This window comes from Acipenser ruthenus, chromosome 3, assembly GCF_902713425.1.
Source record: "Acipenser ruthenus chromosome 3, fAciRut3.2 maternal haplotype, whole genome shotgun sequence".
Lineage (NCBI taxonomy): Eukaryota > Metazoa > Chordata > Actinopteri > Acipenseriformes > Acipenseridae > Acipenser > Acipenser ruthenus.
The window spans coordinates 58,788,980-58,816,252 of NC_081191.1; the positions used below are offsets into that span (position 1 = coordinate 58,788,980).

At 40.2% G+C, this 27,273-nt stretch overlaps 1 protein-coding gene across 2 annotated transcripts in view; it reads left to right on the top strand.

Moving 5' to 3' along the window:
* The first annotated feature begins 260 nt into the window (after positions 1-260).
* LOC117394855 (lanC-like protein 2) overlaps positions 261-27,273 on the top strand; it is a 43,526-nt gene continuing 16,513 nt past the window's right edge. For both annotated transcript variants that reach the window (XM_059014389.1, XM_059014397.1), the window contains exons 1-6: positions 261-412; positions 1,570-1,789; positions 12,632-12,749; positions 15,779-15,986; positions 16,856-17,003; positions 25,422-25,568. In XM_059014389.1, coding sequence (XP_058870372.1) covers positions 1,625-1,789; positions 12,632-12,749; positions 15,779-15,986; positions 16,856-17,003; positions 25,422-25,568 — 786 coding nt within the window. In that variant the 5' untranslated portion in view covers positions 261-412; positions 1,570-1,624. The remainder of the gene's footprint in view (positions 413-1,569; positions 1,790-12,631; positions 12,750-15,778; positions 15,987-16,855; positions 17,004-25,421; positions 25,569-27,273) is intronic.

Here is a 27,273-nt window from a genome sequence, read left to right on the forward strand (position 1 = left end):
TATAGTCAGAAATTAATAAAAAATAAGCAAAACACAGTCTTAGCACAATGCCAGCCCAGAAAGAACTTTTTGCATTTGCCTTTACTCTTAAACATCATGGTAACAATATAGTAAAATAAATTTTAATCCGTTAGTGTTCATCATATCAGTAGAGCAGAAGCAACGCCATCTGCTCTCTGTAGCTGTGACTGGAATTTTGACAAGATCGGTGAAAGACAGCTGTGCTGGTGCTGTGTAGTGGCTGCAGCCCTCTTCCGGTAGGTTTGTCAACAGCTAGAATTTACGAATTTCAGGACTAATATCGTACTGTTAGAGGAAAACCCAGCGTCTGGAAAAAAAGAGGCTATTTTTGTTTGCATGTTTTACTTGGAAAAGATACAATTTGTTACTGAAGAGGGATGCTTAGTTGAAGGTATGACTTATTTCAATCAGACTGGACGTGAATGAGAAATTAATTTAAGGGGAATGGGCTTTGCTGGAAAGCTGTGAGCTGGAAATACTGGTCTTCACAGAGCTTTTGTTATACGTTGCTTCTATCGGTACCTTTGGAAATCAAGACACAGTTTTGTTTTTGAAGAGGCTTATTTATCCTGTGGTTGTATTTTGTAGATTTTTTGTTAAGAGAATTGTAAAAGCAAGCTGCTCTTTGCATTCGGGCTATACTGCAGTATGTGCAGCAGCATTAAATAAATTGCAAATTTGTTAAAGAAACGTGTTTTTTTTAATGTTTTATGAGAACGTGCTTGTAGCGTTAGAATCCAGTAGATGAATTATAGCCTATATGTGCACATTATATATGTAATATTGTAACCATAATTTGATTAACCATCGCAACCGAGTTGTCGCGGTGTTAGCATGTTGCAGTCATTCATAATTCATGTCTGTGCATTACTGTAAAGTCCTTGATTTGTCTGTGAAACTAGTTAAAGAAAAGGTTTAAGGGATATGAATACGGCACTTGTCACGCTTCGTTGACTTAAAAGCCAATGCAAGCGTCGTAATTGTATACTGTGTTTTTTTTAATGTATTGTGTTTCCCTTTATGTAAATAGTGAAAGTAGCCTCATTTTTAAACAGTGAGCCTAATTGTGATGTGAGAGTAAAAATGCTGCAGTTGATATAATTTTATTAGAGTAGTCCTACGGGTGGTGTGAAAATGCACTAATTCAATGGGGACCCACCAGTGACAGAGTTAATATTGTACACAGTATAGGCAATTCCTATGCAATAAAAAAAAAAAAAAAAAAAAGTCGCAGCATGTTCCTCCATAGGAAATACTACTACTACTAATAAAGAGAGGACATCTGAACAGTGCGCTTATTTAGTTATTTTTTTCTCGCGCTCCATTCCATAGCCCTAAAATAAAAAAAATAAATACATAAATACTAAAAAAAATCTGTTTGTATTTATTTATTTTGAATCCTGGAGGAATAGTCTCTACATCCTCATGTTTGTCTTCTATCCAAATATTAACTTCCACGGCGTTGCATTCAAAAGCACAGACTTGACTTGTATGTGTCGAGCTAGATTTGTTAATTTGAAAACGCTTTTTGTTTCTGCGCCTCAATAGTCAGACTCCTGTAAAGTGATCCTTATAGTTTTGTCCGTGGCGTGTTTCCGTGGCGATGGGAGACAGCATGTCGAAGCGGATGAAGTTGGTGACAGGTCCTGAATCGGAGATGGAGGAACGGTCTTTTTTGAATCCCCATCCAGATTGGGACCAGGGCACTTTCACACCCGGTACTGCTGGTTCCGAAAGCGACAGTGAGCACTTTGATTCCAACGGAAAGGTAAGTGTAAATGAAGTATTTATGTTGTTTCAATTTATTGTGACGCACTGTATACAGCGAAAGCAATGGACTATGGACATACGCAGGCTTGTTTTGTAAACAAAGTCCACCAGCTGGCCCTTGTAGACTTAACGTTTTTCTAATATGGCAATTATTATTCTATAGTAAGGTACGAACTTGGGTGTATCAAAGTTCTCAAGAAGTGCGCAAAATCACATAAGTACGGCATTTCAGTGCACCCAAAATACAACCTTAGATAAGCAAACATCTTCATGCTTAAGTCAGTTCTGATGTATTATATTTTTGGCACATACATACTTTAAATAACAACTGATGCACTTTTCCGGTAAATGTAGGGATGGTTGATGTTGATAACTAAGGCTTCTCATTGGTTAGTCAGTGTCTGTGGCCTGCGTTGACAGGTTTTATTTTTTACAGTTGTTATTACAACACACACACAAACTGAAAATGTCACTATGTCACAATGTAAGAGTTCGTCAGTGTTGCACCTATTACTGCTACTATAAGCTGGCAACTTCAAAATGTCAGTGTTTTGGAAACGCGGTATAGATTTAATTGATCATTCACTGTGATCTGTGGCGTGAAGTCCTGTGTGTTGCAAATAGGTATGGCCATTTTTCATAGGACAGTGGGGCATCCCAGTGTACCCTGGGAGTACACATATATCAAAGCATCATTTTGTAAATGAATGTCCTCAAAAAACACTTACAAGTTATATTATTATTTCTTTTTAAAAAAACAACATTTCAAAATTGTCAATAAACTCATAATACATTTGTATGGCGCTGGAACCCTGACGAAGAAAAATAGAATTTCGGATAAAGGAACGTTGACGTTTCTACATCAGTACCAGGCCGTTAGCTTTTTTGCTGTTACACCACCTTCACAGTAAAGTGAAGGTGGGCGATGTGACTTAAAAAATATATCACGATATTTCAGATGTTACAGACGATATATTCAACATTTTGATCAAGGTTTATTTTATGTATTTTTTGGTAATTGTACACACTATTGTAACAGGGTGGGTGGTGCAGAGGAGGGTAAGAACTCCTGACACGTGAGGATTGGGATTTTTAAGCACTTTTGTGCAATTTTCTTGTGTGCTGTACTACAATAAACTCCCTTCACTAACAAAACAATTGAAACCAGAATTGTTTTTTTAATTAAATAATACCCTGGCCCCTTCTTCAATTACATCTGACTCAGGTAATTAAATAATTACTGTACCTCAATTATCAAGCCCTGAGTCAGACTTACCATGGAGCTTTGCATTTTAAGAACTCCCGCCCTGACCACAAAGACTATATAAAAAAAAAGACGGCTACACAGCCCGTGTCTGCCAGGGGGGAGAGGTCTCATTCCCCTAGATTCCCCTGCAGTTATGCTCCCCCTGCTACAACTTTTTTACCATTTTTTTGCCAAAAACACAAGTCTGTTAACTGCGTCAGGTTTTAGTTTTGTATGTTTGCAAGTAATAATATTACTACATGTACTGAAAACACTCTCAGATGGAGAACTTGTTGCTGGTATGCACAAATACTTCTGTGCAGGTTTGCTGAGTCTAGGTAAATTAATCTGTTGAGCTTTCCACCAGATCAATGGATCTGATTCACCGTCAACCAAAGCAGTATGCATGTGATGATGTACTTCAAGTAATATTTTGTTTTTTTCAAGAATTACGGAGGCATTATTCAAGTGACACCACTCTTGCACTGATTGATGCAGCCTTGTCCTCACTGATGTAGTGCACTTTGAATCTAGGGTCGATTAAAAGGTGAAATATCAAGTCGATCTTAGGTGTGTGAGTTGGAATACTTCTTATTCAAGTAACTCAGAATCTTCTCTTTGATTGGCTTTGTGAGTTCAGGCTCATCTTCCTCAACGGCCAAAATATTGTAAAGCAGATGCAAAACACGTTTGAGGTAGGAGACACTGACATAGTTTTCACCTGTCTGTGAAATCCACCAATGTTCTCAAAGACTTATTTAATTAATCAAGCACATCAATGTCCTGCCATGTAGGTACTAAATGCCTGTTTTTTCTGTCTGCAGCTAGGACTTGTGTGATTGCTTTTTCCTGTTCCAGCACCCTTTGAATAATGTGCTGACGTGATCCCCAGCGAGTAGGCATTTGTGTTATCAGCTGGTGCTGAGGTAGATTGAGCTCAGCTTGTACTAAATTCAGAGCCTTTCTTTTCTTCCAGCTGTAAGAGAAAGAGCTCACCAGCCTCTTACACACACCAATGGCACGTTCAATGTGCTTATCCCCTTTCATGCTGTTTTCTATTTAAAAAAGCTACATAACAGCTTTTAATTCAATTCCCTCCTGCATTTAATTTCTACTCAAGCCAAAAATATTGCTCCTTTTTGTAAGGGATTGTAATAGTTAAATCATTAGCAAAATTATTATTATTTTTTCATTTTGCAAAGAATTTATGCAAAACTGTACCTTTCTTTACTATATGTAGTTCTTTGTAACCTGCTAATAATATCTAGTAACCTGATGCAGAACTTGATTCTGACGTAGAAGCACTTTTAAAAGCTGCTTTTATATAATGTGAGGCCAAACTTTCCTAATTCTGTACGTTTTTAAATAGTTTACAAAACATAACATGCTTTCCTTTCTAGGAGTTTTCACGTATTAAGGCCATGAACAGACTGAGAAAGATTTTATCATATCGCCATGGGTACAAAAAGTATGTTTATTAATATAAAACAACAGAAACATTGGGTATGAAAATCTAGTTTAATATTCAATACTAAAAGTAAATAATTGACTAAATAACACCAACACAGGCACGTTGTTAATATAAGTGAAATAAAACTTGCCGATAGCAAGGTGAAGCCTGTGTCCAAAGCACTGACATCTAGTCCACACATTTAGTTCTGTAGCTTTGACGACGTTTGATCCGTTGTCTCTAGTGATGCAGATCTGCATCTCTTCTCTCAGACCCCAGGCAGACAGCATCTTGCAAACCTTGTGCGATTGCTTCACCAGTGAGGTCTTCAGGAAAGTAGAATGTTTGCAAGCACTTGCTACATAAATTCCAGTCGGAATCAGTGTAGTGTACAGTTAGGCTAATATATGGCTCAGTCGTTCGGCTTGACCACAGGTCAGTGGTACTTGAAAAAAAAGATACACGGCTTAGAGTCCTTCGCGGGTCAGATTTTTACGACCCGCTACTACAGGACCCGACCCAAACCCGTAACCCACTGCAACAACACCTTCTTACCCGCGACGTGACCTGAACCCGCAACCCACTGCAACACCACCTTCTTACCTGCGACCTGACCTGAACCCGCAACCCGCTGCAACAACACCTTCTTACCGCGACGTGACCTGAACCCGCAACCCAATGCAACACCACCTTCTTACCCGTGACCCGACCTGAACCCGCAACCCGCTGCAACACCACCTTCTTACCTGTGACCCGACCTGAACCCGCAACCCGCTGCAACAACACCTTTTTACCCGCGACGTGACCTGAACCCGCAACCCAATGCAACACCACCTTCTTACCTGCGACCCGACCTGAACCCGCAACCCGCTGCAACAACACCTTCTTACCCGCGACCTGACCTGAACCCACAATCCGATGCAACACCACCTTCTTACCCACGACCCGAGCTGAACCCGCAATCCGTTGCAACACCTTCTTACCTGCGACCCGACCTGAACCCGCAATCCGATGCAACACCACCTTCTTACCCGTGACCCGACCTGAACCCGCAACCCGCTGCAACATCACCTTCTTACCTGTGACCCGACCTGAACCCGCAACCCGCTGCAACAACACCTTCTTACCCGCGACCTGACCTGAACCCACAATCCGATGCAACACCACCTTCTTACCTGCGACCCGAGCTGAACCCGCAATCCGCTGCAACACCACCTTCTTACCTGCGACCCGACCTGAACCTGCAACCTGATGCAACACCACCTTCTTACCTGCGACCCGACCTGAACCCGCAATCCGATGCAACACCACCTTCTTACCTGCGACCCGACCTGAACCCGCAACCCACTGCAACACCACCTTCTTACCTGCGACGTGACCTGAACCCGCAACCCAATGCAACACCACCTTCTTACCTGCGACCCGACCTGAACCCGCAACCTGCTGCAACAACACCTTCTTACCCGCGACCTGACCTGAACCCACAATCCGACGCAACACCACCTTCTTACCCACGACCCGAGCTGAACCCGCAATCCGCTGCAACAACACCTTCTTACCTGCGACCCGACCTGAACCCGCAATCCGATGCAACACCACCTTCTTACCTGTGACCCGAGCTGAACCCGCAACCCACTGCAACACCACCTTCTTACCTGCGACGTGACCTGAACCCGCAACCCAATGCAACACCACCTTCTTACCTGCGACCCGACCTGAACCCGCAACCCGCTGCAACAACACCTTCTTACCCGCGACCTGACCTGAACCCACAATCCGATGCAACACCACCTTCTTACCCACGACCCGAGCTGAACCCGCAATCCGTTGCAACAACACCTTCTTACCCGCGACCCGACCTGAACCCGCAATCCGATGCAACACCACCTTCTTACCCGTGACCCGACCTGAACCCGCAACCCGCTGCAACACCACCTTCTTACCTGTGACCCGACCTGAACCCGCAACCCGCTGCAACACCACCTTCTTACCTGCGACCTGACCTGAACCCGCAACCCGCTGCAACAACACCTTCTTACCCGCGACCTGACCTGAACCCACAATCCGATGCAACACCACCTTCTTACCTGCGACCCGAGCTGAACCCGCAATCCGCTGCAACACCACCTTCTTACCTGCGACCCGACCTGAACCTGCAACCTGATGCAACACCACCTTCTTACCTGCGACCCGACCTGAACCCGCAATCCGATGCAACACCACCTTCTTACCTGCGACCCGACCTGAACCCGCAACCCACTGCAACACCACCTTCTTACCTGCGACGTGACCTGAACCCGCAACCCAATGCAACACCACCTTCTTACCTGCGACCCGACCTGAACCCGCAACCTGCTGCAACAACACCTTCTTACCCGCGACCTGACCTGAACCCACAATCCGACGCAACACCACCTTCTTACCCACGACCCGAGCTGAACCCGCAATCCGCTGCAACAACACCTTCTTACCTGCGACCCGACCTGAACCTGCAATCCGATGCAACACCACCTTCTTACCCGCGACCCGACCTGAACCCGCAACCTGATGCAACACCACCTTCTTACCTGTGACCCGACCTGAACCCGCAACCTGATGCAACACCACCTTCTTACCTGTGACCCGACCTGAACCCGCAACCCGCTGCAACAACACCTTCTTACCTGCGACCTGACCTGAACCCGCAATCCGCTGCAACAACACCTTCTTACCTGCGACCCGACCTGAACCCGCAACCCGCTGCAACACCACCTTCTTACCCGCGACCTGACCTGAACCCGCAACCCGCTGCAACAACACCTTCTTACCCGCGACCCGACCTGAACCCACAATCCGATGCAACACCACCTTCTTACCCGCGACCCGACCTGAACCCGCAACCCGATGCAACACCACCTTCTTACCCGTGACCCGACCTGAACCCGCAACCCGCTGCAACACCACCTTCTTACCTGTGACCCGACCTGAACCCGCAACCCGCTGCAACACCACCTTCTTACCTGCGACGTGACCTGAACCCGCAACCTGATGCAACACCACCTTCTTACCTGCGACGTGACCTGAACCCGCAACCTGATGCAACACCACCTTCTTACCCGCGACGTGACCTGAACCCGCAACCCACTGCGACACCACCTTCTTACCTGCGACCCGACCTGAACCCGCAACCCACTGCAACAACACCTTCTTACCCGCGACGTGACCTGAACCTGCAACACACTGCAACACCACCTTCTTACCTGCGACCCGACCTGAACCCGCAACCCGCTGCAACAACACCTTCTTACCTGCGACCCGACCTGAACCCGCAACCCGCTGCAACACCACCTTCTTACCTGTGACCCGACCTGAACCCGCAACCCGCTGCAACACCACCTTCTTACCTGCGACCTGACCTGAACCCGCAACCCACTGCAACACCACCTTCTTACCTGCGACGTGACCTGAACCCGCAACCCGCTGCAACACCACCTTCTTACCCGCGACCCGACCTGAACCCGCAACCCACTGTAACACCACCTTCTTACCCGCGACCCGACCTGAACCCGCAACCTGATGCAACACCACCCGTGACCCAACCTGACCTGCTTTAATAAAACCTGCAACCTGACCCAAACCCACAAGTGTTTGTCCTTTACCTACTGCCTGCGCCGACTGACTCTCTCACACTCTTACATCCACACACAGATATCGCTACCATTCTCCACGGATTGAGTTTATACACTAGGCTATACAGCGTGGTAGCTTTTTCTAGTGGTCTGAATATATTTTAACATTAACTATTTCTACTTACTTTACTATAAAATACCTGTCTATTCCATTTGTGCCACCAGCTGAAAGGTTGCTACACCTCTGCTTTCTCATAATGACCTGTTTTACAAGCAACGAATCCAGTCACATGTTTATTATTTTCATTCGCTATGATTCCTAAAGAATTCCACACTTCTGATTTATCTCTCGAACTACATGATATAAACCCTGCACTATCTTTTGTTTCGCCTCGTCCACAGGCATTTTTAATATCATCAAGCAGACGTGATAAAAAGATGGGAGAACAACACTGCTTAGTCAGCTGACTCCTCCCTAATCGTCTCTTGCTTCAGTGCAGGAAATACTGGTACATTTACCTTCTAATACGTTATTTGGGAAAGGGTTACAGATGAGTACGCTGAAAGGACAGAAAACATTTTAGGTGATTCAAATTCAGACCCGAAAATTCTTTTTTTTCACCCGAACCGCAAACCGCGAAAAAGTTCACATTCCGACCCAAATCCAACACGCTGTTTGCGGGTCACCCGGGTACTCGACCCGATGCAGGACTCGGGTTAACTTTTCGGCTACTCGCCCATGACAGTCATTGCACAATGTTGGTAAAGCTGTTTGTGAAAAATATTGGGAGTTGGTATTTCTTGTCGATCATTTTCAACAACTTTCTGAAGCCTTCTTTTTCGACAGTGTAGATAGGAACCATATCTTTCTCAATGTGATACGTTACTGCGCCGGTAATTTGTTTCCATCGTTTACTGTCTGGTTCATAGGGCACAACATTTGAAAATGATTCGGAGATAGCTGTTTGTTTTTTGTTTTCGATGGCTGATTTAGTAGGTTTGTCGGGCTGTCGTTTTTCACTGCATTTACTGCATTCAGTGGGATGTCTTTGCTTCAAGTGATGAACTAGGTTTGATGTGTTGCCTCCTTTAGCTGGCACAGCTTTCAAACACATATTACACATTATGGTAATTTGCTCAGTATCAGTTGATTTCAATCTGAAAAAAACCCAAACCACAGAAGATTAGCTTTTCTTAGGTTATCGGCTTTGCTCCCTTATTTGAATGAAATGAAGTTAAAACCTTGCCGCTTTGCTCTTTTTCACTTTTGCTTCTCGCAGCCATTGTGAAGTGACTAAAACTGACGAAGACGACGTGAAGATCCAAACTCCCTAAGTTTAGACATATTGGGGAGAGTTCATCGAAAGTAGTTTAAACAAATCCTTTTAAAAGTTTAATGTGATCTGATTGATTAAATGGCTGAATGGGTGTGTGTTGTATATTAGTTATGTAATTCAAAATTAAAATAATAAAAATAATACAAATCTGTACTTTGAGACCTCCCTATGAAGTTCAAATGGATCAGTCCAATGCGCATGGGACACAAACAGAGAAGGGGAAAAAATTGAAACCCATCTTCAGAATAGAAATGTTGTGTGTTCGCTTCCCTTGCTGCCTACACATAGGTTTAATTTTTCTTTTAGACACATCATAATGTTTCGTTTTTTTTTTTTTGGTCAGTTTGCGCCAGGGCTGGCGATTTTTAAAAATAAAACAAAATCAGATTTATTTGATTTAAATGAGATGCTTTTTTTTATTTAAGTCGTTTTATTTTTTCTATTTTTTTAAAATTACGTATTCTTTTTGTAGTACTGTAGTTGTAGCTGCACAGTACCTCCAAACTGTAAGGATGTTGGAAATGGTGGTTTGTGAACAGTGCCTCATTAATTTTGGGCTAGTTAATACATTCGGGATGGGGTAAAATGTGTGCTGCAGCAGAGCGCTACTTTACACTCCGCCAATTCAGCACTGTGTTGGTCGATCTTGATACATGTTGTCCCCCTAGGTTTTTTCTTAGGCATCATAGTGGTATAAAATAACAACGGCATTTGTCAACTAAGAACTACTTAAAATTAAGTTGTGTGTCTAATTTGAAATATACTTGTTAGTTAAAATGGAAAAAAGTTGAAACTGTGATGGATTAGCTAGTCTAAAAAAGTTTGAATTATGTCCCTAACGACACCTTATGCATAACCAATACAAAAGGTGTAGCAAAGTGTTGCAAGCTAGACGTTCTGCTCACTGCTGCAGGAGATGTTAGGCAGACTGCAGCTGGCACAGCTTGCTCAGGGGAACAACGCGCCAGCACTAATTTCTTCTTTAATGTGGAATACTTCTTACTGCGCATGTTTGCAAGGATTTTTCGATAGCAGTTCAAGTATTCATTATTTTTCCACAGGAGCTTATATTGGGTATAGTGCATTAACTGTATTTGTATTATGGATCTAACATTGGTTACAAAGTTCAGTTTTTTTGTGCCATACACAAGGACTCCCTTAATTACTCAAACATTGTTGACTATACAGATGAAGTGCATTTTTAACCATGTCCTGGTAAAATCTCACCCTTCTTAGTCTCACAGTTTTTTTTTTTGCTGCCCATTGATGGTCATGTTATGGATGTGACAGGACTGGATAAGCATTGCTGCGTCACTTGACATGTTCTCAAAAGTATCTGTGATTTGCTGGATCTTCAACCAAAATATTTAACGTCATTTTGTAAGAAAGAGCGTTCCCCACAACCATATTAATTAATGTATCATATTAATATTATTTTAATGGCACAGTTTTAAGTCCAGCGATATGAATGTGATGATGTCTGAAATGCAATCAAGTAATTAATTCGGATACTGTTAAAAGCATTACTGGAAAGCTTCCAATATATGCAATCAGCAAAACTGCAGTTTTCTATTTAGATTACAGATACTATAAATGGGAGTTTTTGTTAACAAAAACAAAGCATCCCTGGGGCATCAGCTAAAGGGAATGAAGAAATAGGGAAAAAAAATCTCTATCTGTTATGTTTTAATTAGTTAAATAGCCTGGCTAACCTGCGGTCGGACTGTATGAATGAATATACATCACCACGGCTTGTTCTATTGTGATGGAAGCATTCCTACATCTAGGAATCTAAAAATTCTTCATAGTTGCTATTGTAAAGCGTCATAGGTACTAATATTGTTTCATATGTTTTTTAATGTGTCAAGCTAGAGAGGAGGTGAGACCACAACAACCGTGTTACAAGGACAGGTTACAAGATTAGAGACAACGGCACTATATTCTGGTCTGCCACTGTTTGATCATTAAATTAGACCATCCCTACCTGGACTTACTTCATGTTAGCAAAGATGTCCTTTTCCTGTCTCCCACTAGGTGACAATGAGTGCAGTTAAAAATATTTTCGTTAAACACTGAGCAAAATTATATTTGAGAATCATCAAGTGTGCACAAATGAAATGTGGCTATATAAAAAAAAATCCTAGTTTTCTCCAGTAAAAGCTGACAGCAGCCTACCCAGTTCCTCTGTGTTCAGCATTGTACAGTCATGCTTCATTTCCTTAGACCCAGGCGCAATGGGGATTAAAAAGGACACACTGCATCTGTTTAGTCTGCCTCTGAATCGCCTGATAGACACCAACATTTAGCAGAGACAGACAATAAGCTGGGCAGTCAATCCCAGGCTCAGAAAGTCAGACATTTTAAACTGCTTGTTTCTGGAACAGCAAGTACACATTTAAACCCATTTTTCCAATGAGAATGTATACTGTTAGGTACTGTATACTGTGTTACTATGTATTTTATGCAAGTATTGTATCACTGTTTATTATCACCCGAGTCTTATTTCCATCCTGCAGTGTGCTCTGTATAGCAATACAAATACAAAGAACGACAAAACTATTCATATTCTAATTAATCAGGTTTAACTTAATATGTTACTGAACAAGCTGTAGGGTTTACTACACAACATTTAACTTAACTAGCTTTCTGCACTGTTGTATGTATTCCTGCAATGTCTTTTTCAACATAATCGCGATTGTTTTGATATTTTATTTGACCAGTTATTTTCATTTCACATCATGTCTTCCCATTAAAATGTCTTCTGAATTCATAGCATCAGCAATTTCATTTCAACCTGTTCAGTCAGAAACATTTCATTGGTTCCTGACTTTTCTCCCAAATGTAATTTGGGTCTCCAGTGACGCGTACACTTTGTAGCTGCAGGAAGAACAAGTTACTGCAGTACTGTATGAGTACTATTGAGCACTCTTATTGCAGTACTGTATGAGTACTATTGAGCACTCTTATTGCAGTACTGTATGAAGTACTATTGAGCACTCTTATTGCAGTACTGTATGAAGTACTATTGAGCACGCTTATTTTGTTGTGCTCTCCGTAAGCCGATTTTGCGTTGCAGTCAATACATACTCTACAAACAGGGTAGAACATATTAGATTCTTGCAGAATTTTGGAGTAGTGGGGCAAGTGCTCAGTAAACCCTCGATGATGGCTAGCAGTTGAAAATGCTTTCTCTTTTTAGATCAGTGATGGCTTCAGGAATAAGGTTAACAAGAAGATCGATGACCTGCTACAGCAAATGGAGGAGGGCCTGAAGATGGCCGACCCACACGACTTCTCTGCTTACACAGGATGGACAGGTGAGTGACTGTTTGCTGGATCTGATACATTTTTTGTACACTAGAAAATATATCCTGCTGAAATTAATTTCCCCACTGCTGTGGCTGGAAATATTTCCTTGTGCTGCCTTTTGAAGCCTCCCTGTTCTTGTAAATCTGGTGTCACTTCTGGCCATGTCTTCACTTCCGCCACTGTCATTACTACAATGTATAATAATCTCACTTTGACCTGTGACCTGTCATGGCTGTCATATAGTGGTCATGTGCCTTTTTGGTTTCCATAATGCTTTGGGATATTGGCTTCATACACTGTCAAAACATCATGGGGCTGATGTAAGGATAGGTGCAGTGCAAATAATTGCGGGTGCAAAATCCAAATTGCCTAGCAGACAGGTAATTATTTTGCACTGCGGCATATATAAGCTTAAGAGCAATGCAAATTACTCAACACGCTCAAATGAGGGCAGTCATGATAATGAGGGTCGCAATGAATGGCCGCACTTTAAGCCCGGATCACAGTGCCCAATGCGATCGTCGTATCTCAATGGAGGAGGTTGTGTCACTAAAAAATCTTTGCGAGCGGGCATCACACACTGCCTGATGGAATCCAGAGATGCACAATTTGTGAGGTTTTCCTGATGTTTGACCTGCCCTGGATTTTAAAGTACAGTAGGGCTGCAACGAAGTGTACATTTTCACCTTCGACGGTTCGGAACACATTGCCGAAGGAAGGTTCGAACCTTCGATTGTACTCATTTGCATAATTTTTGGTGACGTCACCATATTACTTGTAGAGTTGATACGTAACGGTTTGGTAGCGGATTTTAATAACAATTTTTGTTTACGTAATATGCATTATATAAATCAAAATAATCGAATTTTGCATCTGAGTGACATTTAATGTGTGATTTATAGTATTCACACATTGTCAAACAGTTTCTGTTAACAGAAAAAATAAAAAAATACAGTGAGTGAACCCGTCTGATGAACCTTCGAAGGTTTAAAACAATCTTTGAATCCCTGGCTAGCGAATGAACCTTCGAACCTTCGAACCTTCAGACACAGCCCTGAAGTACAGCGGCAATGGGGCGAATCAGTAGGAGAAAGCATAAGGCTATGGCAGTACTAATATCTATAATTTTGGCTAGAAGGCAACGTGATGGTGAAAACCGCATATGACTGTGGAGACATGCGTGTATTCTGTCTCTCTCTATTATATATATATATATATATCTATCTTCACATACCCGCCATAACCGTTTTATCCGCCATGATCAAGCTCTTCAGGAATGTTAGTTTATTATTGAACAGAGGAGATTAGATCAGAGATTGTAGATCCTACCAAAGTTTTTGTACACAGCGTTGTATGTACTCTGTGCGCTACCATTGCTGGTAGTGTCGCGTGAGCTGTTCAGTGTGTTGATATGCAAATAAATCCTGTTCGCCTGCGGGGCATATCAACTTCAACCTCCATCTCAGTCTCCCTGCCTGTCACTCAGCAGCGAATGAACGCACCCACACGGAAGACGGCTACCCTGTCACAAGCATTAATACCCTGTATCTTTCTATATATTAGAGAGAGAATACATGCATGTCTCCAGTCATGTGACCTAATGCGGTGAAGTAATCGGTTGCTGACTTTGAGAATTGTGAGTGGGTATAGCACGCTAGCCGATGCGAGGGAATAGTATCGCAAAATATTAAACCTGTTTAAACTTTGCGAGCCAGCTGAAATCAACGAGATTTGTGGAGCACATCCACATCATAGCTGACACCGCTGGAAAGGACAAACAAAGTGACCCTGGGTTTGAATATGCGGGGTCTTGTCCGCCTTGCCATTCTCCTCCGAAGGGCTTCCTGCCTGTCCTCAACAAGAGCCAAGAGTCGCCACATCAGGAAGTGTACCACAGCAGCCATCCTGAGGCCAATGACAGGTCTCTGCAGATGTGTGCTTTTATACAGCTCTTAATTACTCGCTTTTACAATGGTTTGTAAAATCCTTACATCTCATTAGAATGTTTGCGCCCGCTTAGTATTCCAGATCCCCACCCAATGCTCTTTTCTTCATTTGATTACATTTCAATATCATTTAAATGGATTAATGAAGGCAAAGTGCTGATTTGGTAGCGGGTGCAGAACGCCAGGTGAAAAACATTCTTTACATACACCGCATTTTTAGTGACCGCTAAAGAACCACTTTACGCCAGCTAATCACGTTTTTTTGCAGCAGTATGGGTGTTTTGCAGCCACAAATCACTTTGCACGTATCCTTACATTGGTCCCCATATGTCAGAAACATTTTGAGGTAATGATTTCCTATTTGCAGACGCTGCCCTCGTCGCACTGCCATATTGAGGTTATGTGACTTTAAAGGTTATTGCTGTATAGAGACAGGTTGCTATGTTAAATGTTATGCTTACATTTGTGTTTTATGCTATTGTGCTGTTATCCAGTTTGTATATCTGCTTTTACAAAATTATGACATTGGCACATAGAAATGAATTAAGAATAAAACGTGACAGAAACTTTTATGGAAATAGGAAACATACAGTAGTTTTTCAGGTTCTGCGTTGAAATTACAGCTGCGTTTGCAGATTGTAGAACATTTTCCAGAAACTCTTGCTGTCTTCACATTTGGTACAGAGCTGTAGTTTTTATTTTCTTAGTATAGTTTAGTATACACTTTATATTATTGTGTGGCTTTTTTTACTTGATGCTGGAGGGGCTATCAGACTTAATATCCTGCAAAACCAACAGTTGCTGTAGTACAATGAGAAAGCAGTGAAAGACAGCCCTGCAATTTCTGCCACATTAACACAGCTGTCACCACCAGGCACTGATGAGAAAGGGGTTGTATAGGTCATATTCATTTAACTGTGACCTTTTTGAAGAAATGTAACTTCCATACAATGTATTTGACAGTTGTGCCAAACTGTTGTGCCACATGTTTGTTTACAAAAATATATATATTTTTTTTGTCACTGCAAGTCATTAAACCTGTTTGTTACATTGCTGCATGTTTTTGCTTATTTCTCCTGTTCTGATCCCAGGCATAGCCCTGCTCTACCTGCAGCTTTACCAGGTGAACAAGGAGCCAACTCATTTGCAGAGAGCCCTTGACTACGTCAAGAGGACCATGCGCAACCTGAACGGCAGGAGAGTCACCTTCCTGTGTGGCGATGCGGGTCCGCTGGCTGTGGGGGCTGTGGTCCACCATAAACTGAAGAATGATACTGAGGAAAAAGAATGCATTACAAAGTAGGCACAACAGCACAACCTGGATAATGTTACAACTTTCAAGTGCTAAGATTCAATTCCTAGTCCAGACTAGGTTTTGCAAAACTAAGGGTGTAGACTTGGATTTCTGCTTGAGAATGAAGTTCTGGGACCTCATTTTACCCAGACAGTCCTTTTGTGAACTCACAGCGTACATGTTATTATTATTTATTTATTTATTTATTTATTTATTTATTTATTTATTTATTTTAGTGGTTGCCAATTATTTTTTATTGTTTTCTCCCCAATTTAGTTATGTCCAATTATTTTAGGCACAGCCCACCGCTACCACCCCTGCGCTGACTCGGGAGGGGTGAAGACAAGCACACACTGTCCTCTAAAGCATGTGCCGTCAGCCGCCCGCTTTTTTTTTTTACACACTGCAGATTCCCAGAGCTACAGCGTCGGAGGACAACGCAGCCCTGGGCAGCTTACAGGCAAGCCCGCAGGCGCCCGGCCAGACCACAGGGGTCGCTGGTGCGCGGCGAGCCGAGGACACCCTGACATACCTAGACCTCCCCCACCCCGGGCGGCGCTCGGCCAATTGAGCGCCGCCCCCTGGGCGCTCCCGTCCTCGGTCGGCAAAGGAATAGCCTGGACTCGAACTGGTGACTTGCAGACTATTGGGTGCATCCTGCACTCCACGCGGAGCGCCTTTACTGGATGCGCCACTCGGGAGCCCGTATACATGTTATTATATCTAAGAATACATTTAGTTATTCTCATCCACTATATCTATGTAAACTCTTTATTGCAATTAACTTAAATGGATGACATAGAATTGACTGTTTAGGTTTACCAAAACACGACTTCTGTCACTGTTTAACTCACATTCTCTCTCTGCTTCCAAGGCTTCTACAACTGCACAGAGCAGTGGTGAGCTCTGACTCCGATCTCCCCGATGAGCTGCTTTATGGCCGAGCTGGTTACCTTTACGCACTGCTCTATGTGAACAAAGAGATCGGGCCTGAAACCATACCTGAGTCCAACATCAAAGAGGTGAGAGAGATCAGCTACAACCTCTGAGGTTAGCATTTCAGCACTGTGGGGCTTTTTAATACAAAGACAGGAGATTTTGTAGAAAGAAAGATGGAAAGAAAAAAAAAAAGAAATAACAGATGGATACATTGTAAACATTTTTCTTTGTGTTTTCCAGTATTAGCATCTTTAAGACCTTGTACGTCTTTATTATCACGTGTACCTGTGATGTTCCAAAGTTTCAAAAATAGTGTGCTCTGTTATAAATGGGGTTAGTTTTGCTAGTGCTATAAGTGAAGTTCCCTCCACAAGGCCTCGATTGGATATAGGTCCTAAGACTGATCAGTACAGTGCTAATTAGCAGCCCTACCTAAATGCTTTTTTTTCCTATTCATATATATATATATATATATATATATATATATATATATATATATATATATATATAAAGATAAATGTTGAAGAAATTTAAACAAATATATCATGAATTAATAACATTTATACATGACTTGGAGAAAAGTAAATGTTTAAGCAACACATAAACTGATGTTAAAGGACACACTGCTAATTAGAATGGGATAATCTGTCAAGCTATTTATATTCCAGGTTTCATGGGTTGTATTAGCTACTGTATGGCCAATAAAAATAAAGTATACTTCAGCAACACTTAGCAGTGGATTTAATCTTATTTTTTACACACCTGAACTTTTATATTATAACTTACTACCAGAATAACTTTTGATACTATTGTATTTTCAAGGAAGCACAGCAATTGATTACAATAATGGGGTGGAGTGTTTTTTTATTGCAACGATTCATATTGTCGATTCAAAATTTTGTGTGGGGAAAAAAACAAATATGGCACAGTTATAGGCCTGCAACAGAGAGCAAATGAAGTGGTTTAAACAAAATAATTAACCCCATTTATAAGGATGTGAAAAGGACTGGAAGCTAAGAATAATCTGAATGAACAGTATATTCCAGGGCAGTAGTTTAGTGCTTTGGGATTGCTTATATATATAGAATACTGCATGGGGTATTGTGTGATATGAGCATTTTTATTACTGACATTTGTAAAGTTCTATGTTGCTTGTTGTGGGGGGCTTACTCTACTTAGTTTATGTCAGTGAGTTATTAGACAAGAGAGTGCACTGCATAAAGAATTTAATTTAAAAATAGTAACAACTTTGATAACTTGAACAAAATGTAAAATAAGGTTTGCATTATGTGAGACAGTACAGAGAAAACCGCAATTGCAATGGTCTGTGCTAGGAGTTATAACGTGACAGTAACCAAAGTGAACAGTTTAAAAAAAACAGCAAGTTTCCTGTGGTTTTTCAGGTGTTGTGGAGTTGAATTTTTCTTCTTCTGTGCTGAGTGCAATTTTTTTTTTTTTTTTTTGAGTAGGTTGAAAAAGGTTAGGGGGTGCAATTTTTTTTTTTTTTTTTTGAGTAGGTTGAAAAAGGTTAGGGGGTGTGTTAAAATTACACGGTTTAACATTTTTTATATACAACTGTTTTGTAGATTGTTGCAAGGGTGTTTGCTTGGTAACATATCTGTGTACCTTTTTGTGAGAAGTGGCTTACCTTTAGTCAGAATCAATGTGTATTACAAAGCATCTTTGTCAGTGGATGGGAGATTTTTCGGGTGGCTGATTTATAGATGTTTATGTAGACTCCCTCATGAAAAATGCAGTTCAGCCTGAAGACTGAATGCAGAGAGCCTGTTGCTGAGGTAGTTTTGATGTGGAAACGTGGGCTTCTCTTGGATTTACCAGATTTTTCACTGGATGTGGAGAACTCTGGAGGGTTTTCTTTCTCAAGTACACACTAGAGAACTGTGGAGATGTGTTGCTGTTTGACAGTTTGACAGCTCACGCTGAGATAGCGTTCTGTTGCTGGTATTAATGAGTGCATGTTTCCCATATCACACAGCCGTGTGATATGGGAAATATCAACTGGATGAGCCCATTGAAAAAAATCACCTTTTAAATTATGGAAAATGTTTTACTTGTGCCTTAGAAAGACATTTTATTGAAATAAAGGTGACTAGATTTGCTGAAGGTTGGTTATGTCTATTCTGATCATGTAAACAATCATGGTTCTATTCCCTCCAGACTCTGGTAAGGATGGTTTTATAGTCAGTTTAGACAATACAGCTAATCCCAGTCTGCTGTCAAACCAGATAGTACAATTTCAAATGATGCCTGTGTTTCTCATTGTAACAAATTAGCTCTAGTTCAGTGAATACAAAGGTATTTTAAAATAGCCTATCAAAAGCTTTGCCCAACATTCTAGTTTGTACTGGTTTGCTCTTTGCTGATTTTTTAACACTAGAACCGCTGTGATTTCGGACTACATACAACTGCCCCACCCGCAAAATGTGCAGCTCCATTTTAAAACAGAGCAGAAACACTGTATTTACATTGAAAATTAAACTTTTTTCTTATTTTTTTCAAAAAGAGCACATATACATAAACATGAAAAACTGAAATAAAATAAACTTTACGCAATAAACGTCTGTGTAAACAGGTGTAGAAAGCTGTATGCACATATAAAATTACAAAACATAAATAACTAGTTATAAAAATTTCATAAAACAAAAATAACATACCTTATGCAACATGGAAGCACTTTGAGTGAAACAGAGGCTCTGTCTGTCTGTTCAGAGTTCTATTACAGCTTTCTTAGTACAATCTACGCAGAAAACACGCTTTTCAGCTGTACCAGTGCATTTGCCACAGACTGCCTTTTCATAACAAGCGCAGACATCAAAAGTTCTGTTTTTATTGCAATTAGCAACCTAGCATTGTCTTTTATTCCGTGTGCCAGTGGGCTCAGCGCTGGCTGAAGGTTGAGGGGCATTTGCCAGCCGGCTTTCGTGTCTCTTATCAAAATGTTTCTGCTGTAGCTCCAGGGCTAGCGAAAAAGTCCCTCCAGGAGATTTATGTTCCCGGTGCACTCCTTGTACAAAACAAAAGCCAGGTCCAGAACATTATAAAAACAGCCACAGGCCACCTGTGAGTACCACCGTAGATAGAATACAGCCTTGCCATTTGATCCAGTGTATCCACACCGTAGTTCGTTGCATTGCAAAATGCAACAGTCTCTGGCTTTCGTTCAGCATCAGTCCCGATTGTCACTGATTTGTGCAGAGAGCTTAGAATAAGCACATTTTTTATTTTTTTACACCTGTAAGTAGCGAAGCTATGTCACACTGTATTGTGATTTAGTGTCTATATTTTGTGACAACTGCTAATAAAATAAGTAATAATAATATATAATGTGTAAAATGACTTTCATTAGTGTTTCGGCACTAGACAGAAGTATATAATATAATACGTTCTTTCACAATGACTTTTATTACAAAGCCCAGACTAAATAGTCGGCTATATTGTATTCATTTCAATATGCCGCGTAAACTGCGGGTCTGGCGGTTGAAGAAGCAAATGCTTATAACTTATTCATTTTTACGATTCTGCAGCTGAAACACCGTATGGATATTTAATTCAAATATTTAGTAACACTTAAGAACAGACATGCACGAGATATTCACATACGTAGAGATATTTAAATTTGAATTGCAAAAGCCGTTCAAAAAGCGGCTATGGCGGTGCTAGTGTTAAAAAGTAAATATTTTTAATTACATTATTAAATAACATACATGCAATATTCTAATACTAGTGATGGGCACCAATATCGATATTTTGATATAATATGTATTGATAATTTCCATAAGGCGATATCATGGGATTTTAAATTTATTGTATGGAAAGCTTGCAGAGACTTTTTATGCACACGGGAGTAAAAAGACACAAGACGCCTGAGTTTGACATTTTACAGAAGGTCCTCTGGGAAGATGATCGGGGATGAAAAGAAATGCAAGGTTCACACGGGACTACATTTCACCGATGTTGGTAAAAATTCCGAAACCACCTGTTTATGTGGTGATTTTTAGTCCCATGTGAATTGGGCTTTGTAGGTTGACAAATATAATGATTACTTTCTTTTCTGTAAAAAAATGTACACAAGGCAAATATTATGGGTCACATCCTGTTGCAATGTTGAATTGCTACTCATTTCCTATTTACAGAAGTAATGAGGAGTGATCTAATCAATACTGGCAGCCTTCTCTTTTTAAGAGGTAATGTTTATGCAGACAAGTTCATTTACATTACAAATTCCGTTATCCCTGGCTTCCTGTTACTGTGAAGTTGTAGCCTATTAGGGCTGAAGTACTATATTTATGAAATGAAGAGGAGTCATGGCTGAAGTTCTCAATGTTACTCTGTCAGGGAGGAAAAATAACAATTTAATTTACAGTTTGCTAAAAGAGGTCAAATCTGGCTTCAAAATCAATATAATAGTATATAAGCTATGTTCATACTATACTGTATATGTTAGGATCCCAAGCTGAAATACCACTCCATCGGTTTGGGGATAATTTACATTTTTACAAAGCCAAAATCTTTTCGTGTTCGGTTTGAGGTTGTCTTGCAAATGACCCCATTGCGATTTAGATAATTCACTTTACCCGAAGCCGATCTGAAGAAGTGCCGATATCAGAAGACAGGCATTGAACTGACAACAGAACTGGCAGAAGGCACAGGTGTCGTTGTCCAGCCATCGACAGTCCAAAGCACCTTTGACCATTGTTCCATAGTCCAATTTCTGTGTTCTTGTGCATATTTTAGCCTTTTAGTCTTGTTCCCCTTTCTTAACAGAGGTATTCTTACTGCAACACATCCTTAAGTCCTGATTTCAAGAGTGACCTTCGTACTGTTGATTTGATGGACAATGACACCTGTGCCTTCTGCCAGTTCTGTTGTCAATTCAACACTTGTCTTCTTTCTATTCCTTAAGGATGTTATCTTCAAGTATTGCTCATTCCTTGTCTTCCAGTGCTGGGTTTGTCATTTACAGATGATGTTTCTCTGTTCTTGTTGATTATGCTTCGGATAACACACCTTGAAAATCAAGTGATGCAAGCTATTTCACTGAATGTTTTTCCTTCTTTATGCAAGTCAAGCTTGTTATAATAGTAGAAAACAGTAGTGGAGGCTATGAGTAAATTGTTGATGCGCATAATGTATCAGAGTAGAAAAATGCAACATGTCTAAGACTTTTGCACAGCAGTGTACTTGGTGTTTTTTCAAACATATTTATTTCATAAACTCGTTGTTTTGCACATCTGCAATAAAACATATTTCAGTAATTTCAGCTAATATATTTGATCTTTTGCCTCTGACTAGTTCAATTCTGTGTGCACAGTCATACATTTCCACATGAGACTTACACTGGATAACTATGAATCCTGTAGGGGTGTGTGTGTGTGTGTGTAGTAAACTGTTTTACCAATTCCATAATCTCCTGCTTGTGATACTCAGCAACTTTAGGGAAGTATTATCAGATGGGCTGATGAAAGACTCACTCCACCATTTGCTACAGAATTTACGTAACTTTTGGTTGTCCAATTTTTTAAGATGGATATTTGCGCAAACAAATGCCTCTCTCTGTCAAGTCAAAATTTAATGTGTTTCGTGCTTCACGGTTTTCAGTGGACTTTTGGAACGTGGAAGTCACGAAGAGAATCTCTGGCAAGGCACAGACTAATCTTTTAAACTTAAGGTATTATTTACATGTTTGGTAAATTAGCAGATAAGCTCACAGCGCTTTGAATCTGACAAAGAGTTGTACAATATACAATATAGTCCAAAGTCTATATTAATGCATGAACCTGACATTTAAATGCAGCAGTCTAGTAAAGAATCCCCACCATAGTCACTAAGGTATTAGCTGATTAGAAAAAAATAATGTTTTGTAATTTATAAAATTATTTCTGAGTCTACTTTGTGGTCAAGTGTGTACTTGTTAGGATGTGTAAATAAAACGTGCAGTTTACTGTTTAGAAGCATTTCAAGACAGACTTTCCCTGGCAAAAAATTGTATATATTTTTTCTTTCGATTTAGTGTTGCTAACCTAGTTTGCCATTTACCATATTTACATGTTTTTTTTAGATTTGAACACTACTTTTGGAATATATGTGGTCCAGTGGTTAAAGAAAAGGGCTTGTAACCAGGAGGTCCCCGGTTCAAATCCCAACTCAGCCACTGACTCATTGTGTGACCCTGAGCAAGTCACTTAACCTCCTTGTGCTCCATCTTTCGGGTGAGATGTAGTTGTAAGTGACTCTGCAGCTGATGCATAGTTCACACACCCTAGTCTCTGCAAGTCGCCTTGGATAAAGGCGTCTGCTAAATAAACAAATAATAATAATAATAATGTTAAATGAGGAAAAATATGTGTAAAATGTTATACAATGTTTGAAAAAATAAGTATATAATAGAAATAAAAAAAAATAAAAAACATATTTTATCTTTGCAGAATTAGCCACCTAAATGACTTTGGACTATATTGTAAGAATACAGACTCTTTGTCAGATGCAAAGCGCTGTGAGCTTTTCATGCAGCCATGGCATGAGAAATCTGAATTCCCAAAACAGAAGACATCAGACAGCAAAGCTGGGTCATTTAGGAGGTAATGGCTCACACAGTTTTTTTTAGTCAGCAGTTGATGATGGAGCCTATTGTAAATATCACATGTAATTTAGTAGAAATACAGTAAAAACAAATGCAGAGAAATTTAACAGGTTATACACAAATCCTTTAAATCTAGGGTTCAGCAGTTACAAAACTGAAAGAACATCAAGACAAATCTGAATTCCATGAAGCAGAAGTAATAGTTGGCAATGATTTCGTTCTGTGATGCAGCAAACTAAAACACTGTTTCATGTGGAGTTTTATTCAGCTTGTAGAGAAAGAGTGGGGGGAAAAAAACAGGCAGAAGCTATTTTTTATTTTATTTTTATTTTAATAACTCCCAAGTAGTTGTACTCTTAGTATGTTACTTACATTTACTTGCAAATGTGTTCTAAACTGCACTGAAAGGAACATTTCCTTAAAGTGTGTTACTAAATAGTAAAGTCCAAAACATGTAGCCTGTGTCGCACACCCACTGTTTTATATAATTACCAGTATTTCCATTCCTGGGGGCTACCTCCGGGATCAGTCTCCCAAATATCCCAACATAGTTCACGATTGATGCAAGTGGAGGTGCAACACCATAATAATAGATTGTAGATCAAATTTCCATTCTTTATTATTTATTGTTTAAAAAGAACAAAGCTAAAAACAACAACGTTTCGGCCAGGTGGCCTTCATCAACAATAGACACAGCACACACCATTAAAATACATGACGTCAATTAGTTAGTTGGTGATTCAATCATTCCCTATTAACAATTCAAGTAGTCATCATGATGTTTGTAAAAACAGTACTATTGAATTACAATACAGATATTTGAAAACATGTATATTTACTTTTATCATACATTTCAATATTACCTTATTCACAACATCATTTAATTCTATTTTCCAAACATATTCAAAAATATTCATGACTGCACATACCACAAAAAATCTTGTGATCAACAATTAAATCATTGTATTAACAAGCACAAGTATCTGTGTATCAAGTATCGGAGAAAGCAGCTTAAGTCATATTCTTCATTGAGTCCCTTAGGGCTCAAGCTATCCAATGTAAAAATCCAGAAAGCTTCATGGCATAACAACAATTGTTGTCTGTTACCCCCTCTAGTGGGCATCCTCATTTTTTCTATAACATTAAATCTTAACATAGATGCCGTATGCTTAACTTCCTTTAAAATGTTTCGCTACGGGGGAATTTAAATCCTGTCTAATTGCACTCTTATGCTTAGAAATGCAGGTTTTAACAGGTCTTGTAGTTTCACCAACACATGGATATTTTATCAAGTAAACCATCAGAGACAAGCAAGAATTTAGTGAACCAGTCAAGCTACAAGGCTTGATCCGCCCTGTTAATTACTAATTGTTTGATTGTGTTCCTTGTTAAATAAAAGCAAAATCCTACAAGTTATATTTTTTTTGTGTGTGTGTTTTGTGTGACGGGGAGGGGGCAAGTAGATTTTTCTAGCATTTTGTCCCTTCAAGATGTTGTTTTCAAAAATGTCACCCCCCTGATGCATTACTTTATCAGCTTTCAATGCAGTTATACCTGCAGGCATTTGTATGATTACGTACACTTGGCATCTGCTGTGCTGTATGTGCTCTCAGATGTAGTTTAAATGCATCCCCAGGCTGATGTTGGTAAAATAGGGCTTCCATAAATACATATGTTTTGTGGGTCTGATACTTTCAACTTTTGTTAGCAGTTCGTTTTCTAGGAAATCTTGGTAGGAAATGTGTATGTCACAAGCGTAGCTTGTTTATTCAAAGTCACCTGTCCCCTTCTGAATTAAGTAATGAGCAATACAGTACATTATGCTATTTGAGGATTTCTGCGCTTTATCACCAAATGTTTTATTGTATGTGAATTCAAAATGAATATACATACTTTTTAGGTTGTTGATGCTATCCTTGAATCGGGGAAGAAGCTGTCCAAAGAAGAACGAAAAGCAGAACGGTGTCCCCTTTTGTATGAGTGGCATCGGAAACAGTATGTGGGAGCAGCCCATGGCCTGGCAGGGATCTACTGCATGCTCATGCAGGTAAATAAACACTGCAGGGTGCTGACTATACAATCAGGCAGTGCGCACATAGTTTTATACAACCTGTGTGGAGAATAAATGTGTGTGATAATAAATAATGTTATTTTCAGACATTGGTAGGTAATTTATTTATACTCTACGGCAGTGGTTCTCAAATAAGTTTTCTTTGGTGGCCTCAGAGAGCGGCCAGAACAGGAATAGCAACTAGTCTCCGGTTTGAATGACAAGTTGTAGAAATCAAACAACTGTATGCAGACTGATTACTTCCAGCAATTTTCCAGTATTTCAGCAAATCATAATATTAACACAAGCATGGGGCTCTCATCTCTAACAAAGCCAGGAGGTTTTGAATACATTTAATGAACACACTGTGAACAAGTCACTGAACAAACAACACAATCAGCATTAAGACTGGTAGACCACTATCCATTTTTTAATTACTAAAACTTTTTTTTTTTTTTTTAATAACTTTCATTAATACATTTTTGGACTTCACTGAAACGAACTGAAAACCTAATTAAAAAAATAAAAAGTTATCAGTCCTTTTATTCTTTTACATATTTAAAATATATAATACAAACATTTCACAAAACATATTCGCTTTTGAGTATGAAGTACTTGAATTGAACATATATATATACAGACGTGCTCAAATTTGTTGGTACCCTTACAGCTCATTGAAATAATGCTTCATTCCTCCTGAAAAGTGATGAAATTAAAAGCTATTTTATCATGTATACTTGCATGCCTTTGGTATGTCATAGAATAAAGCAAAGAAGCTGTGAAAAGAGATGAATTATTGCTTATTCTACAAAGATATTCTAAAATGGCCTGGACACATTTGTTGGTACCCCTTAGAAAAGATAATAAATAATTGGATTATAGTGATATTTCAAACTAATTAGTTTCTTTAATTAGTATCACACATGTCTCCAATCTTGTAATCAGTCATTCAGACTATTTAAATGGAAAAAAGTAGTCACTGTGCTGTTTGGTATCATTGTGTGCACCACACTGAACATGGACCAGAGAAAGCAAAGGAGAGAGTTGTCTGAGGAGATCAGAAAGAAAATAATAGACAAGCATGGTAAAGGTAAAGGCTACAAGACCATCCCCAAGCAGCTTGATGTTCCTGTGACAACAGTTTCAAATATTATTAAGAAGTTTAAGGTCCATGGAACTGTAGCCAACCTCCCTGGGCGCGGCCGCAAGAGGAAAATCGACCCCAGATTGAACAGAAGGATAGTGCGAATGGTAGAAAAAGAACCAAGGATAACTGCCAAAGAGATACAAGCTGAACTCCAAGGTGAAGGTACGTCAGTTTCTGATCACACCATCCGTCGCTTTTTGAGCAAATGTGGGCTCCATGGAAGAAGACCCAGGAGGACTCCACTTTTGAAAGAAAAACATAAAAAAGCCAGACTGAAATTTCCTAAAATGCATATTGACAAGCCACAATCCTTCTGGGAGAATGTCCTTTGGACAGATGAGTCAAAACTGGAGCTTTTTGGCAAGTCACATCAGCTCTATGTTCACAGATGAAAAAATGAAGCTTTCAAAGAAAAGAACACCATACCTACAGTGAAACATGGAGGAGGCTCGGTTATGTTTTGGGGCTGCTTTGCTGCGCCTGGCACAGGGTGCCTTGAATCTGCGCAGGGCACAATGAAATCTCAAGACTAACAAGGCATTCTGGAGCGAAACG